General features: G+C 35.6%; 1 protein-coding gene across 1 annotated transcript; it reads left to right on the top strand.

Moving 5' to 3' along the window:
- The first annotated feature begins 1,865 nt into the window (after positions 1-1,865).
- vps16 (VPS16 core subunit of CORVET and HOPS complexes) lies at positions 1,866-15,915 on the top strand. The gene is made up of 22 exons (XM_067373146.1): positions 1,866-2,053; positions 3,808-3,896; positions 4,008-4,099; positions 6,220-6,348; positions 6,452-6,596; positions 6,720-6,835; positions 7,705-7,827; positions 8,007-8,062; positions 8,166-8,350; positions 8,999-9,075; positions 9,414-9,545; positions 9,654-9,817; positions 9,963-10,071; positions 11,404-11,538; positions 11,646-11,754; positions 11,882-11,979; positions 12,674-12,778; positions 13,037-13,114; positions 13,239-13,408; positions 14,074-14,170; positions 14,262-14,365; positions 15,336-15,915. Exons 1-22 carry the CDS (start codon positions 2,004-2,006, stop codon positions 15,478-15,480), a joined length of 2,508 nt encoding a protein of 835 aa, XP_067229247.1. The 5' UTR covers positions 1,866-2,003; the 3' UTR covers positions 15,481-15,915.
- Positions 15,916-16,211: the final 296 nt, after the last annotated feature.

Below are 16,211 nucleotides of genomic sequence, written 5' to 3'. Positions count from 1 at the left end.
CAAACTGGTTTGTGAACGTAGCCGCTTTAATAACAAATAATTTATCAGGAGCGTTTATGCTGGGATGTATTGGTTGTTGCTAAGTGACATGTAACTTGAAACTATTTCATGACATTCTATTTATGTGTTTTTAGGAGGAAATGCATCTAGCCTTACCCTGGAGTTGGTTCACCCTCCACCTACAGATATTGATGCTTTATTGCAACTATGTAACTTCACAGATCGGCAGTCAGTAGAGTGTGAAATACAGTTATGTTCAGAAAGTTTATTCATACAGCGATCTCAAGTTATTATCCGCTATCATATAGTTTGAAGCTGGTAAGATTTGTTAATGTTTTTTGAAAGAAGTCTCTTATGCTCACCAATGCTGCATTTACTGTATTTGACTAAAAATACAGTATTATTATCAGTCGTGCTACTTTTCTGTTGAAACTCTGATACTTTTGATGAATAGAACGTTCAAAAGAACAGCATTTATTTGAAATAGAATGTTTATGTATCAGTCTTTACTGTCACTCTTGATCAATTTAATGCATCTTTGTTGAATAAAAGTATTAATTTCTTTAAAACAAAAACCTTACTGACCCCAAACTTGAATACTAGTGTATACTTTTTTATGTCATTATTTAGATTAGAATAACTGTAATTATATAGGGGCAACTTGGCATATTCTGCATTGTTAACATAAATAATGACATTATTTATGCCAGTAAGGCTACATAAATGTGTCCTGCTCTAGCTAGAGTGAAAAATAAATTCATTTTCCTCCACAGACCCAGCCCTCCTCCTCTCAAAAATCTTCTTTTGTCATGTCTTCTTACATTATTACAGCGTTAGAGCTAATTTTAAAGAATGACTCATATTTTTTTATTGTTTTTGAATCACCACACATATCCTAGAATTAACAATAAGGTCTACCTATTAATCAAATTAAAAAATAATAATAATGATGATGAGAGCAGATTCTATATTTAAAATAAACATCAACTTCTTATAAGTATGTATTATTGTTAATACAACGTTTTATCCTTTAGCTAATTTGTTTTGTGCTCTGTGATGAAAAGAGGACTCCCAGACTCCCAGTGGTCTCATTTGATTGACAGTTAAATGGTCAACCCACAACCTCACAAGACAAGAGTGTAATTATAGCAAGACTGCTTTTGTAATGTTAACAATAATGCGATTTTGAGACGCTCAACAGCGGCATGTTATCTCCCACCACAAAGGTCCTAATGATTACAGCCTGCTACATTCTAGATGAATGAGGTTACGTTTCAAATAGGCAATATGAAGACAACAGCTACGCCCAGAGGGTACGTTTTAAAAGCCAACACACCTGCGCCATTCTTCTGTCCATTCCTGGATCAAACGACACAACAGGTGTCCATAATATCAGGTGTGATGCAGCTGGATAGATGTGACAGGTGGAGGAGCAGCGACACCATGTGGTCATTCATTACTCACTGCGCTGCAAAATGCTGTTGAAGAAAGTTGTCTTCCTCCGGAGGTGATTTCAAGCGCTTTCTAATCACTGGTAATTGACCTACAAATCGAGAACCTTGTATAACGCCTTGTTATAACCGCAAACGACTTGACTGGACTTGACCCGTTCTTACCTGCGCTGAGAAAAGTAACAGATACCACGTGATAACGCAGTCTACGTGCTTCAACAGCTGATTTTTACTTCAATAACTGCACAGAGGCACTTATAGCCACTTAATTTACAATATATTATTTTTTAATAAATTGTATAATAAAATAAATAAGCAATTAGAAACAGCATCGAGTGTACGGTAGTGCGACTTCCAAAACACTAGAAGGCGCCAAACACAGACGCTAGTCTCTGATCAACGTCCTCACAGACACCGAAGAAGATGGTAGGAAGAGATGGGCGAGAGAGAATGACATAAACAACACAAAAATAAGTAATCATAATGCAGCGCTATCTGGGACATTTATCATAAGCTTAAAGACTTTGCAGTGTTTCATCAGGAGAGGAGGTCATGGCGTTTGTCACAGCGAACTGGAACCCTTTGGGCGAGGCTTTTTACAGGTAAATAACAGAACAGCTTAATCATTCTGTTTATTAAATAGTGCGGAATATAAGTATGAAACCTTAACCCTGCAAAAATGCTCAACCTGCTCATTTAGGTACTGAGAAATTTCATTAAATTTAATTAAAACAGCTTTTAAACTGGGGGTTTGTTATGAGTTGTCACTAGGTCATGTGACAGCTGTCATGAGTGGCAGTGAATAAGTTAGCAGCGCAACTGCCTGTTTCTTCAAAATGTGTTTAGGCTACTGTTCTCAATAAATTCCTTCGTTTTTTTTTTAATCTAATCTAACTGAAATGACATTGGTCTGACCATGGTAAAATTATTTTATTCATATTTTATGAGCGGGCATCAATAATTAATGAAGGCAAGACAAATGCAGTCAAAAATTATGCTTTTCATTCACAAATATCTGATTTCTGCAACACTGATAATAAATGTGTTGTAAAATACATTTAGGTTTATAAAAAGTTGCTTCTTTTAGATGTACACCAGTATACGAATGAATTTTCAGTGCCAGCATTTGAAAGTTGTTTAATAAAATGTAATTTAAGGTGACGTTACTTCATGTTCTTATTATAGTAATAACAGTAAATTATGCATAATTACAAGTAACTAACCCTAAACCAAACCCTAACTCTATAGTAAGTACATGTAGTTAATTAATATTACTCAGTACTTATCTAAGTACAATGTAACGGTAACACTTTACAATAAGGTTCATTAGTTAATTACACTAGTTAACATGAACTAATAATGAAATTCACTTATACAGCATTTATTAATCTTTGTTAATTTCAACATTTACTAATACAGTATTAAAATCTTGTTAACATTAGTTAATGCACTGTGAACTGACATGAACAAACAATGAACAACTGTATTTCCGTTAACTAACGTTAACGAAGATTAGAAAATACAGTAACAAATGTATTGCTCATGGTTAGTTCATGTTAATTAGTTAATGTTTAACAAATGAACCTTATTGTAAAGTGTTACCAATGTAACTACGTCACCTTAAAATATTGTAACCAAATGTTTGACACACAAACCTCAACTTCCACTAAATACATGAAACCAGACCTCACATGTTTGTTCTTTACTGAATTATTTATTTATGTAATAGTCTATTTACTTACTGATCTATTACACATGGGCAAAAATGTATTCTTTATTATAATATCTTTTTAATTAACATTTTTATTCTATTATTGTACTGCAGTAGGGACAATATTGTTGGAGTTTAATAGGAAATGGAATATTGGTAATTGTTGGCCACTTTGACTTGTGGTGTCTTCCCAATATATACTCTACACTAGGTCCTGAAGTTTCCATTCAGTGGATGTTTGGGGAAAATAGTCATCCATTCACTGCTTAGAAAACAAAGATATTTATAAGAAGCCATGTGAAAAATATTACATATTACAAATATACCTGCTTTTTAACTAAATGGTTTTACTGTAATGCCAGCAAAAAAAGACATTTCCATCCCCTAAACACTTCAATGAAATGATATGTTTAGTGGATGGCAGGATGTCTGCTTTAAAGTACATTACATCTGTGCCATGTTTGATTTGAAAACAAATGTCCTCTACAGAGGACAAAACCCCAAGGAGGTTTGCAAGAAAGCATGGGTTGTGTTTATCTAGGCAAAGCTTGACTTTATGTTGTCCTGCAAATCAGTTATATTATGTGCCATTATGCTTTTAACCCCTTTCTCCTACCCATTCTTTGTGCTTTTTTTTTTAAACAGAAAGATTGAATTGTATGAGATGAGCTGGAATCTGAAAGATGGTCTGAGAGACTGTCTAGTCGCTGCAGCTCCATATGGGGGTCCCATCGGTGAGTTCTGGGTGAGATCAGCCCAGCTGAATGTTGTTGAGTAAGATTATATCTCAGTACATAGAGTTGTTTTGTGGAGTTCAAAGAGAATGACACTTATTTCTCGATCAGCTCTCCTAAAGGGGCGCAACCGCCGCTCTCCCAGTGCCAGACCTCAATTGGAGATCTACTCTTCCTCAGGACTGCCTCTGGCCAGTTTTCCAGTAAGAACACACTGTGGCACAGCAGGGCTGCACGATTCATCAAAATAAAACAGAAATCACATAGTGGTTTCTTGCTATTATCAAATTGCAAATGTTGCAACTTCTTTGAATATACAGTATATGCGCTGCGTGTTTCAGAGTGAAGCATGGCACTGTATTCTTGCATGTGAGGAGCTCATTGTCCGCCAGTTTTTGCAGCCTTGGTTTGCATTAAATGCTGCTCCACATGAACTTCACTTCTGCATCTGCTCTGAGTTTGGGTTGCTTTAACATGAACTTGGAATGTAACATGCACCCACCGTCTTCCCACACTACTCCCCATTAAAGGTTTAGTTCACCCAAAAATGAAATTTCTGTAATTTAGTACTTACCCTCATGTCGTTCCAAACCCGTAAGGTCTTCGTTCATCTTCGAAACACAAATTAAGGTATTTTTGATGAAATCCAAGGGTTTCTTAACCACACATAGGCAGCAACTTCATTGTACCTTTCAAGGCCCAGAAAGGTAGTGAAGACATTGTTAAAAGAGTCCAAACTAGACGCAATTTTGATTGCGCAAAAACAAAACAAAAATAGCTACTTTATTCAACAATTTCTTCTCTTCTGTCTGTCTCCTACATAGTTGAAGTAGTGCAGCGCTTCCGATGTTTACATCAGAATGCTGACTCAGTATTGGCCGGCTCCTGCTTCCACATCACACACATGCGTGGTGCTGCTCACGTGTACAGCGTCGGCCAATACTGAGCAGGCGTTCGGACATAAAAATGGAAGCCTTCACTGCGTTCACTACATCAACTGTGTAGGAGACAGACTTAGAAGAGAAGAAATTGATGAAATAAAGTAATTCTTTTTGTTTTATTTTTGTACACAAAACATATTCACGTCACTTCATAACATTAAGGTTCAACCACTGTAGTCACATGGACTATTTTATTGATGTGCAGTGTCGCTGCACCTCAAAATGTGCAGTGTTGCTGCCTGTATAGTCCAGAAACCCTCGGATTTCATCAAAAAAAATTGTGTTCTGAAGATGAACGAAGGTCTTACTGGTTTGGGACAACATGAGGGATATTCTGTTGAATTGTAATTTTTATAATGCTGCTAGAAAACACTTTTATTTAGAAACATGCTGGCATGGAATATTTCAAAATGTATCACCTGAATGTATTTTAGATTTTCTATCTTATGTTAAGTTGAAATTTTTTATATAATAATGCAAATTTTATGTATGATATTGACCTTTTTGTTTGCCATGTAAATAGCCATGATGCTAACATGGTGTAAAAACTTAATAAACAAACAAACAAACATACATACAAACGACATGAGGGTGAGTAATTACTGACTGAAATTAAATTTTTGGGTAAACTAACCCTTTAATATTGAAATAAGGACAGTATTGATTTGTTAGAATTTAATAGGAAATTGATTATTGTTAATTGCTTACCATGTTGTCTTCCCAACATATACTGTACACTAAGTCCTGATGTTTGACAAAAATTTAAAGAGAAGCACTTATCAACAAAAGAGAAGCAAAATTCTCAAATTTACTCAAATACAATTATTATTTTTCTTAAAAATACATTTTTTTTACAGTAAAATATTACAATAGTAATATTTCTTATTTAGTTTTTACTTGGTAGTTTTTATATATTTATTGGTAATAAGTAATCATTATAAATATTATCATTTTATTGTCATATTGATATTTAATCACAACATTTTGGCCAAATTGTGCCACACTATAAACAAACAAAACGAACAAACACAGCAAACTTGGAATTTTTTAAAATTGGAATTGGAATTTATTTTTTAAAATAAAATTAGAATTCACACAATTTAATCAAAATTTGATTTTTCCCTAAAAAAGGGTGCAGCCCTTTTCATTGACTATGAGAGACTAAAAATACTGCTCTGTTTGAATGATTTCTAAACAGAAATGCTGTATAGTAACCCTTCTCTCTCTCTCTCTCTCTCTCTCTCTCTCTCTCTCTCTCTCTCTCTCTCTCTCTCTCTCTCTCTCTCTCTCTCTCTCTCTCTCTCTCTCTCTCTCTCTCTCTCTCTCTCTCTCTCTCTCTCTCTCTCTCTCTCTCTCTTTCTTTCTTTCTTTGTCTGTCTCAGTGGAAGAGTGGAGTAGTGAAGCAGTTGGGTTGGACGGTGTCTGATGACCTACTGTGTGTTCAGGAGGATGGCACTGTGCTTGTCTATGATCTCTTCGGTGGCTTCAAGAGACACTTCAGCATGGGCAATGTGAGAATGCACAGGATGCATCTGTGATTCAATGCTATTAAAGCATTGCTTCTTTAAATCAGTATTGATTCATCACTGAACCATAGCATTGATTCTCTCACAGGAAGTTTCTCAGAGTCAGGTACTGGAGACCAAGATTTTCCATTCACCATACGGGACAGGAGTTGCCATATTGACGGGTACCTTGCGATTCACTTTGGCCACGAACATTGACGACATAAAACTGAGACGGTTACCTGAAATTTCAGGTAAAAAAATCATTTTTTGTGCTATTATAAGAATACCTTATTCCACATGGTTCTGTAAGAGAGTTAGAAGAATCGAGGGGTTGAGGTTTCTAATTTTTTTAATTTGGTGATAATTTATTTCAGGTCTACAGGGGGCACCTTCATCCTGGGCAGTCCTGACTCAGGACAGGCAATGTAAAGTGCTGGTGGCCAGTGAATCTCATCTGTTCATCTTAGACAATACAGCCTGCACATCTGTGGTAAAGAGCACTCGCAAACACTCAGTCTACACAGATATTCACATTTAATCAGTCTCTAGAATGAACTCTCATTTTCAGACAACCTCACTCACTGTAACAGAAATATAGAAGGGCATCAAAATAGCCTCATAGGCAGCTGTCTTCTGAAATGTCCATTTGATTTCAGATTATATAAATAAAAAAATGTTTAAAAAGCATTGAACAGTCACTCTTGAACTACTGTTCAAAAGTTTGGGGTTAGTAAGGTTTTTATTTTATTTTATTATTATTATTTTTTAAATAAATTGCTTTTATTCAGCAAAGATGCATTAAATTGATCAAAAGTTACAGTAAAGACATTTATAATGTTGCAAAAGATTTCTACTTCAAATAGATGCTGCTTTTGAACTTTCTATTCAACAAAGAATTCTGAGAAAAAATATCACGATTTCCTGTTTTCAACATTGATGATATTAACAGATGTTTCTTGAGCACCAATTCAGCATATCAGCACATGAAGGATCATGTGACATTGAAGAGTGGAGTTATGATGCTGAAAAATCAGATTTGCCATCAATGATTGCATTTTAAAATATATTTTAATAGAAACAGTTCATTTAAATTGTAATAACATTTCACAATATTACAGTGTTTACTCAATTTTGATTAAATAAATGCATACTTGGTGAGCATAAGAGACTTCTTTACAAAAAAGGTCAAAGGTTTAAAACTCTTAAGAAAATTAGTAATCACGGTGACATAACAAAAATGTACCAGAGTCCGTATACAAAAGTGTGGAATCTGGTTCAGATCAAGTGTGAAAACAGCCAATGTGGTTAAGAAAGCATCTGCTAAAAAATGTTTTATTTGTTTGTGTGTGTGTGTGTCAGACTCCTCCAGGTCTCTCTCCAGAAGCATCCAGTATAGTTCACATATGTGTCTCATTCAGTTATAAGTATCTGGCACTCCTCACTGACTCTGGTCATGTGTGGATGGGCACGTCCAATTTAAAGGTAGGTGAAATCCAGCAATATAACTTCAATGTATTTTATGAACCTATATATACTGGTCACAATCGTAGCAGCTTGTCATTACTGTCAACTTTAATTGATTAGTTATTAGTTTTAGTCTGAATTACTTAATAGTTTTGCACAACAAAGCAGCATCAGGTGATGAATGTTGTCTTGTGCAGGAGAAACTCAGTGAGGTGGACACCAAAATCAAAACTCCCCCCAAACAGATGGCCTGGTATGAGATCATTTTACACTTTGTATGATTTATGTATTTTTTATATGCTATATTTTCATTGACATTTAGTTTTAAGGACAAGTTTGTTATGTTTTTCTTGCAGGTGTCGCAGGCCCAAGAGTCAGCAGCCGTCGGCTGTGATCATGTGGGATGGGCTTCTCCTAGTGGTGGGAGAGTGTGAAGAAACAATTAAGTACCACCTGGACGATGAATCGATTCTGGTGCCAGAACTGGACAGCGTCCGGATCATCAGTGGAACGCACCATGAGCTTCTGCAAGAGGTCCCAGGTTAGAAGATGTATATTGAGGAAAATGTACACTACTGTTCAAAGTTTGGGGTCAGACAGATTTCTTTTTATGTAATTTATTCCTGTGATGACAAAGCTGATCTTTCAGTAGCCATTACTTCACTTTTCAGTGTCACATGATCCTTCAGAAATCATTCTAATATGCTGATTGGGTGCTCAAGAAACATTTCTTATTATTACCAATGTTGAAATATGCTGCTTAATATTTTTGGTGGAAACCACAATACATTTTTTTAGGGTTCTTTTGAAGAATAGATAGTTTAAAAGAACTTTTTTTTTTAAATAGAAATATTTGTAACATTATAATGCTTTAATTTTAATGCATCATTGCTTAATAAAAGTATTCTTTTCTTTCACAAAAGAATCTTACTAACCTCAAACTTTTGAAAGGATTTGTATTTGGACGTTTAACCTATCCAAGTTAGTGCGCACACACACATTAGGAGTAGTGAATAGTGAACACACACACACTGCAAATCATTTTGCTGCCAGTATTAAGAATCGAACCCACGACCTTCGGGTTATCGGTCTGACTCTCTAACCATTAGGCCACAGCTACCCAGTGAATGGTGCTTTGCTACGTCCTACAAGCCCACAAATGATTTGATTTTCCCATGATTCTCTGCAGGTGCGTGTGAGGAGATCTTTAAAATTGCCTCAATGGCTCCTGGAGCATTACTGCTGGAGGCACATAAAGAATATGAGGTAAGACACAGTGAATGTTGGAAACACATTATTAAAACTTGACATGGTGTCTTTACAGTGAAAAATGTTAAAAGTTTCCTAATACATAATAGATGGATAATCTATTAGGACAAAATGTTTAACAGAGCTGAGGAACCATAGGCATTATTTATGACGAGGGCATGTCCCTACCTCTTTTTGTGCTAACCTAGTTAATATTCATAAGCTAAGGCATGAATGTGGCAAATGGCCACAATAAAAAAAAAATTGCCTACATGAAATAGTCTTAATGTTTAAAGCTAATTACGGCAGGTACTGTATATTAAGTCTAATGGTTTTATGTGTGAAAATATTTGCAGAAAGAGAGTCAGAAGGCAGATGAGTATCTGAGAGAGATTAAAGAACAGAGTCTGCTGAGCGAGGCAGTGAGGCAGTGTGTGGAGGCCGCTGGACATGAACATGAACCTGAGACTCAGAAAACTCTCCTGAGGGTGAGGCACACAGGCTGAAGGTTGCAGGAGGAGAGACATTTAATTTACAGATAGAATGACACTAAAAATGGGTTTGTTGTATCTCCTTCTCTCTCGTTCTGCCTGCAGGCGGCCTCATTTGGGAAGTGCTTTTTGAGTAATTTTCCTCCAGAGCAGTTTGTCAGCATGTGTAGAGAACTGCGGGTGTTGAATGCAGTACGAGACTATACCGTCGGCATTCCTCTTACCCACACTCAGTTCAAACAGATGACCGTACAGGTGCTCATCGACAGGTGAGATGATTTTGTGCAGAACAGCTGTCTGTTTGCATTGCTGGGATCTGTTTTGTGATTATTTCCTTTGAAATGAGCAAAGTTTTAAGATGAATGTAACAAAGCAGATTATTCATTTTAAGTTATGGCTCTTTCTCTGTCTCAGACTGGTGTATCGTAAACTCTATCCACTGGCTATTGAGGTTTGCCGCTATCTAAAAACTCCAGAATATCAGGGAGTGAGCCGAGTACTCAAACACTGGGCCTGCTACAAGGTTTGTTTGTGTGTGTGTACATATTTCGCCACCTTGGAATTATAAGGTTTTGAGATATTGAGCTTCAAAGTTTTTGCATTCCATTCGACTTTGTAGATTGAACCTTTTTGTTTTCTAAAAAAAAAAAGTCTCAAAATGTACACAACTTTTAAAAAAATCACATAATGTAAATAAGTTGTCACAGACTAAGAATATGTGAATAACTCAATTTTGACAAAAATGTTAGATAGAACCTTATAATTCCAAGGTGATCATTTACTATACTTTTGAAGGTCAAATGTCTGAAAATATCCCCATGAAAGTTGAAAAAAAAAAAACACAGTTATCAGTGATGTCCTGACTGTTAAAAAGGTATGCAAAAATGGGCCTAATAATGATAATAATAATATTGAAAGCTACAAATGCCAGACAATGTCTGTAAGGGGGTGGTTTGGATTTATGGGTTAATTTGGGAACCACAGAAAGATTAGTTCACTTCAGAATTAAAATTTCCTGATAATTTACTCACTCCCGTGTCATTCAAGATGTTCATGTCTCTCTTTCTTCAGTCAAAAAGAAATTTAAGTTTTTTGAGGAAAATATTCCAGGATTTTTCTCCATATAGTGGACTTTAAGGGTTACCAACGGGTTGAGGTCCGAATTGCAGTTTCAATGCAGCTTCAAAGAGCTCTACACGATCCCAGACGAGGAATAAGGGTCTTCTCTAGCGAAACTATCAACCATTTTCTAAAAAAAAAAAAAAAAAAATTATATAACCTTTTAACCACAAATGCTCGTTTTGCACTGCTCTGCAATATGCCACGCATGACGTAATCATTTTGGAAAGGTCACGCTGGAATGTTTTCCTCAAAAACTTTTCTTTTCAACTGAAGAAAGAAAGACAAACATCTTGGATGACATGGGAGTGAGTAAATTATCAGGAAATTTGAATTCTGAACTATTCCTTTAATGAATTTTAATGTTAATCTTTTATTTTTTTTTATTTTAATATTAATATGAATAACAACAATCAATGAAAATTATACAATATTACATGTTATATTTAAGATTTTTATTTATTTAATTATTTCAGTAATTTCACGTTCATTATAACGTTGATTTCTCCCGTTCATTATGAGTTTTATAAAACCACAGAAATGAATGGTTTTCACAGCTGTTGTTTAGAGAACCAGAGCACATTTGCAGGTGCACATTTCTTTGCACATGTTAAAACTTGTATGACATTTCATCCATTCTAAAGAGGTTTCAATGCAACACAAGGAAGCTTGTGAGGGAAGTGCCCATCAAGTGAAGTTCTACAAACGTTTGTTTCCTTTGTGTGTGTTAATGTAGGTCCAGCAGAAGGAGGAATCAGATGAAGTCATAGCAAAATCTGTGAGTGTGAAGCTAGCTGATGCTGCAGGAATCTCCTACTCTGAAATCGCCACTAAAGCATATGAGAGTGGACGCACAGAGCTCGCCATTAAGGTACATGCATGCACAGAACATGTACTAATAAAGACCAAGGGGCACAGAATTATTATTAACTGAAATTATGGGTTGCCATTCAGTTTGTGTTGGTCTCTCCCTTCCAGTTGTTGGAGTTTGAGCCTCGCTCTGGTGAGCAGGTCCCACTGTTGTTAAAAATGAAGAAGAGTCCTCTGGCTTTGAGCAAAGCCATTGAAAGTGGAGACACAGACCTCGGTAAACACACATTCACATATATCTTCCAAAACCTTCAAAACTTAGAAACACACACCCTGTTACTTACTTAATAGACTACTGGATACATAGAGATGGTTTACCTACCTACATGTTTTCTTTATGCTAGTGTACACAGTGGTCATGTACCTGAAGAATGAGCTGAACAGAGGAGACTTCTTCATGATGCTGAGGAACCAACCTGTGGCTCTGAGCCTCTACAGACAGGTACACACATCTGCTTCCCTACAACACAAACACACCCTGCAGCTGCAGACCTGAGGAACCATAGGCATTATTTATGACGTGGACATGTCCCTACCTCTTTTTGTGCTAACTTAGTTAATATTCATAGGCTAAGGCATGAACGTGACAAATGGCCACAATAAAATCTCATCGGTCCAAACCACTCTGCTCATAGCTGAGTATTAAACATCAAATCTCTTCTGATTGGCTATGATTGGGTTGCTTCATTTACATGTCACTTTTTGAGACAAACAAATGTTACTGTTGCCTATTTAGGGCAATTTTTCAATAAGGCAATTCATGTCAGTTTTTCTTGTTGTTTATTGTTAACTCAAAATGAAACTATTAAAAACATTTTCAGTAATTGAAATAATCTTCAATATAATATGGAAAAACTTGAACTTGAAAAGTACTAAAAATTAATAAAAATTCAATCTAAATATTAAAAAAATAAATAAAAACACAAAATCAAAACATTTCTAAAACTTAAAATAAAATAAAATAAATTGAAAGCTGAAAATCTACAAATAAAAACTAAAGCAAAATATTAATAAACACTTTAATATTATATGAATAATACTAAAAAAGCACTTAAAGATCACTGTTTACACTTAGATAAAGTTGCATTGTCCTCTGCATTTTTAAACCTTGATTGTTGACTGTCTTTATTTTTCAGTTCTGTAAACATCAAGAACAGGAAACACTGAAAGATCTTTTCAATCAAGATGATGATCATGAAGAACTTGGCAATTTCTATGTAAAGGCCAGCTATAAAGAGCAGGTAGGTGCTTACAATTCTTTACAGCACCTCATTTTCTTCTCACTTGCATGATTTGATTGACAGAAGTTCAAGAAATTATGAAATTATGAACAATTCATTTCCACGAATTGGTGAGGTTTGTCTTCTTTGCTTTCCACCTTCATTTCTTCATACATGGTAGTTTTATTAGCATGATGTGCAGACTTTTTTTTTTTTTTTTTTACTAAGAACAAAATGTAATGTGTGTGTGTGTGTGTGTGTGTATATGTGTTATCGCAGAGACTGGAAGCTCGGATTGCTCTTTTACAAAGTGCCGTGGATGAGTACTACAAAGCCAAAAATGAATTTTCTGCCAAGGTGAAGACCTCAGACTCTTCTGTTACAGGCAGATTAGCAGCCTGGGACAGAGTTCATTGTCTGTGTAACCAGAACATTACATCTGTGTTTTATCAAGAGGGATTATAGCCTTTCTCTCTCTCAGGCCACAGAAGATGAGATGCGTCTCCTGCGGTTTCAGAGGAAGCTAGAGGAAGAGAAGGGTGAGCCGCTTGTGGGATTCTCTCTTCATGACACCATGACCATGCTGCTGTCAGTGGGACTGCACAAACAAGCCGAACAACTTTACAAAGACTTCAAAGTGCCAGACAAGAGGTATAGTTTTACTCGCAGGATTTATAGTTTATCTTTCCCACTGGTGGTGTCGGCAACATAGGATCATACACTCATAGATATTGGCTCATTTCATCAGGCATGTCTGAAAGTGAGTTTTGTTTGAGTAACTTGTAGATCTGTTCTGACTCGAGCTGCACACTGTTTCAGACTGTTGAGTCTGATTTGGTGAACTGGTTCAACCAATTCATCAAAAAGAATCGGTTCAAACGAACAATTAATTCATAGACTTGGCATCACTGGTAAACACGTCATCAGAGAAGAGATTAAGATGGCACGTGAATTTAAAAAAATATATATGTATATGAAGACTTATATCTGAAATATTTTTCTAAAATTATTATTTTTATCAGGCTCCTAAGTTTATGTTTAGTCAGTTCACTTTAATGGCAATGGAAAGGACCTATTTATAACCAAACATAAACATATTAGCTTGATACAAATTTTATAAGAACATTTCAGATGGCCCTTGGAGGCTTTTGCATTTGAAGTCTTCATATGTATATTATTTTTAATAAATACATGTTACCCAAAAGGTTGTAGGTAAAAACCTAGATAGGGTGTTTAATATAATGTATGTTTCTAAATGAAGAATAATATAATGTGAACGTCATGATGATACGAATGATGGTGTTTCTCATTATCAGGTTCTGGTGGCTGAAGTTGAAGGCTCTGGCTGAGAAGGAGGACTGGGAAGAGCTGGAGAAATTTGCCAAAAGCAAAAAGTCTCCTATTGGATATCTGGTAACTGATGTCCTATTGATCTGTCTCATGTGAATTATTCTTAGAATTATTGTGGTGAATTAGTCTTACTTCTGTCTTTCTTGGATTACAGCCGTTTGTTGAAGTGTGCATTAAACACCATAACAAATATGAAGCCAAGAAATATGTCTCTAAAGTCACACCTGAGCAGAAGGTCAAAGCACACCTTGCAGTGGGGTAAGAGGTTATTCTGAGAAGTATTTGACCAGTTAGACCATTTTGTGTAAATGTATTACTGTCATTGTGTTAGATAACAAAATGACAAACAAATTTGTTAGGTTTTAAACTCTACGCAGTATACACTAACTACACTAAACTGTTCAAAAGTCTGAGGTCGGTGAGATTTGTTGTTGTTGTTGTTGTTGTTGTTTTGAAAGAAATTAAAACTTAAGGTCTATTCGCACCAAGGACGATAACTATAATGATAAAGATATAGTTCTAAAAATTGTAAATGTAAAAGAATAGCAGAGTCCACACAACAACTAGAATGATATACAGTAACAGCACAGATAAACTATAAAAAAAACATTGACAGCCTATCAGAATCCATTCTGCATTAAAGAGCTCAAGCATTTAAAGTAGCAGACAGCACTTGCTGTGGCGCTAATATAGTTATCATTATAGTTATCTTTATTTTTATTTTTCTTGGTGTGAACGGGTCGTTATTCAGAAAGGACGCATTCAATTGATCAAAAGTGAGAGTGAAGACGTATATTAAGGTTCAAACAATTTCTGTTTGTGATAAATGCTGTTGTTTTGAACTTTCTGTTCATCAAATGTTTTCCACAAAAAAAATTAAGCAGCATTATTATGTTGATAATAATAAGAAATGACCAATTGCTACCAAATCAGCATATTGTGACACTAAAAACTGGAGTAATGGCTGCTAAAAATTCAGCTTTGCCATCACAGGAACAAATTTAAAATGTTTTAAAATAGAAAACAGCCTATTTTAAATTGTAAAAATGTTTCACAATATTACTGTTTTTCCTGTATTTTTGATCAATTTAATGCTGCCTTGGTGAGCATAAGAGACTTCTTTTAAATTCTTACTGACCCCATACTTTTGAATGGGAGTGTACATTACTGTTCATGATTAAGACAAAGAGCCACTGTATAGTATTCTCTCTCTCTCTCTCTCTCTCAGGGATGTGGAAGGTGCCGCAGAGGCTGCCATCGAGAGGCGTAATGAATCCGAGATCAGTACTGTTCTGTCACGCTGTTCAGCCACCACTGATCATATTCTAGTGGAGCGCCTCAACCGTGCTAAAGCCACTGCTGCCAAAAAATGAGCCTGTCCACTTCTGCCCTGCTCAACTGAACTGCATTTGCTGTCAAACAGTGAACCCCTGTGCACCATTTCTCCAGCACAAAACCGCACACAGCAGAGTTTGCTTTCGGCTGAGTAAACAACTCCTGATGTAATGAACATTTTCATGAAAATTCTGCAAAATGAAGGAAAATATCTTGGGAGAAAAAGACAGACAGCAAGAAAACTTGCACGTCAGCATTTTATGTTTTCCCTGCCTCTGTCGGACAGCTAGAAGCGGTTCCCATCTTGCACTTCACTGTAAACCTTAACCTTTGTACCTGTGATTGCATTATGAATTATTGTGTTTGTTTCAGAATCATACTGTCATTGATCATATGCCTGTGTTCTGTAGAGATGATCTGCCTTTATGAATATAACAAAACATTTGTTATTTTAATTAAACCTTGATTGGCTACCGAAATGTGTTGGATGCAATCTGTGCACCTGAATCACACTGTTATGGAAGGCCAAAAAAAACAAAAAAATCATGCTTTGGTAAATCTTAAATATGACATACTAAGTCATAATTATGAAAAAGTCATTATGACATAAAAAGTCAAAATTATGAGATAAAGATGAAATTATGACATGCTGAGTCATAATTATGAGATACAAAGTCATAATGATGACACTACATACTACATATGACTTAATATACTACTGTACGTCTTAATATTCTATTATACCTTAAATATCTTAATATTCTTCTAG

This window comes from Chanodichthys erythropterus, chromosome 21, assembly GCF_024489055.1.
Source record: "Chanodichthys erythropterus isolate Z2021 chromosome 21, ASM2448905v1, whole genome shotgun sequence".
NCBI lineage: Eukaryota > Metazoa > Chordata > Actinopteri > Cypriniformes > Xenocyprididae > Chanodichthys > Chanodichthys erythropterus.
This window is presented reverse-complemented; position numbering and strand designations above follow the sequence as displayed.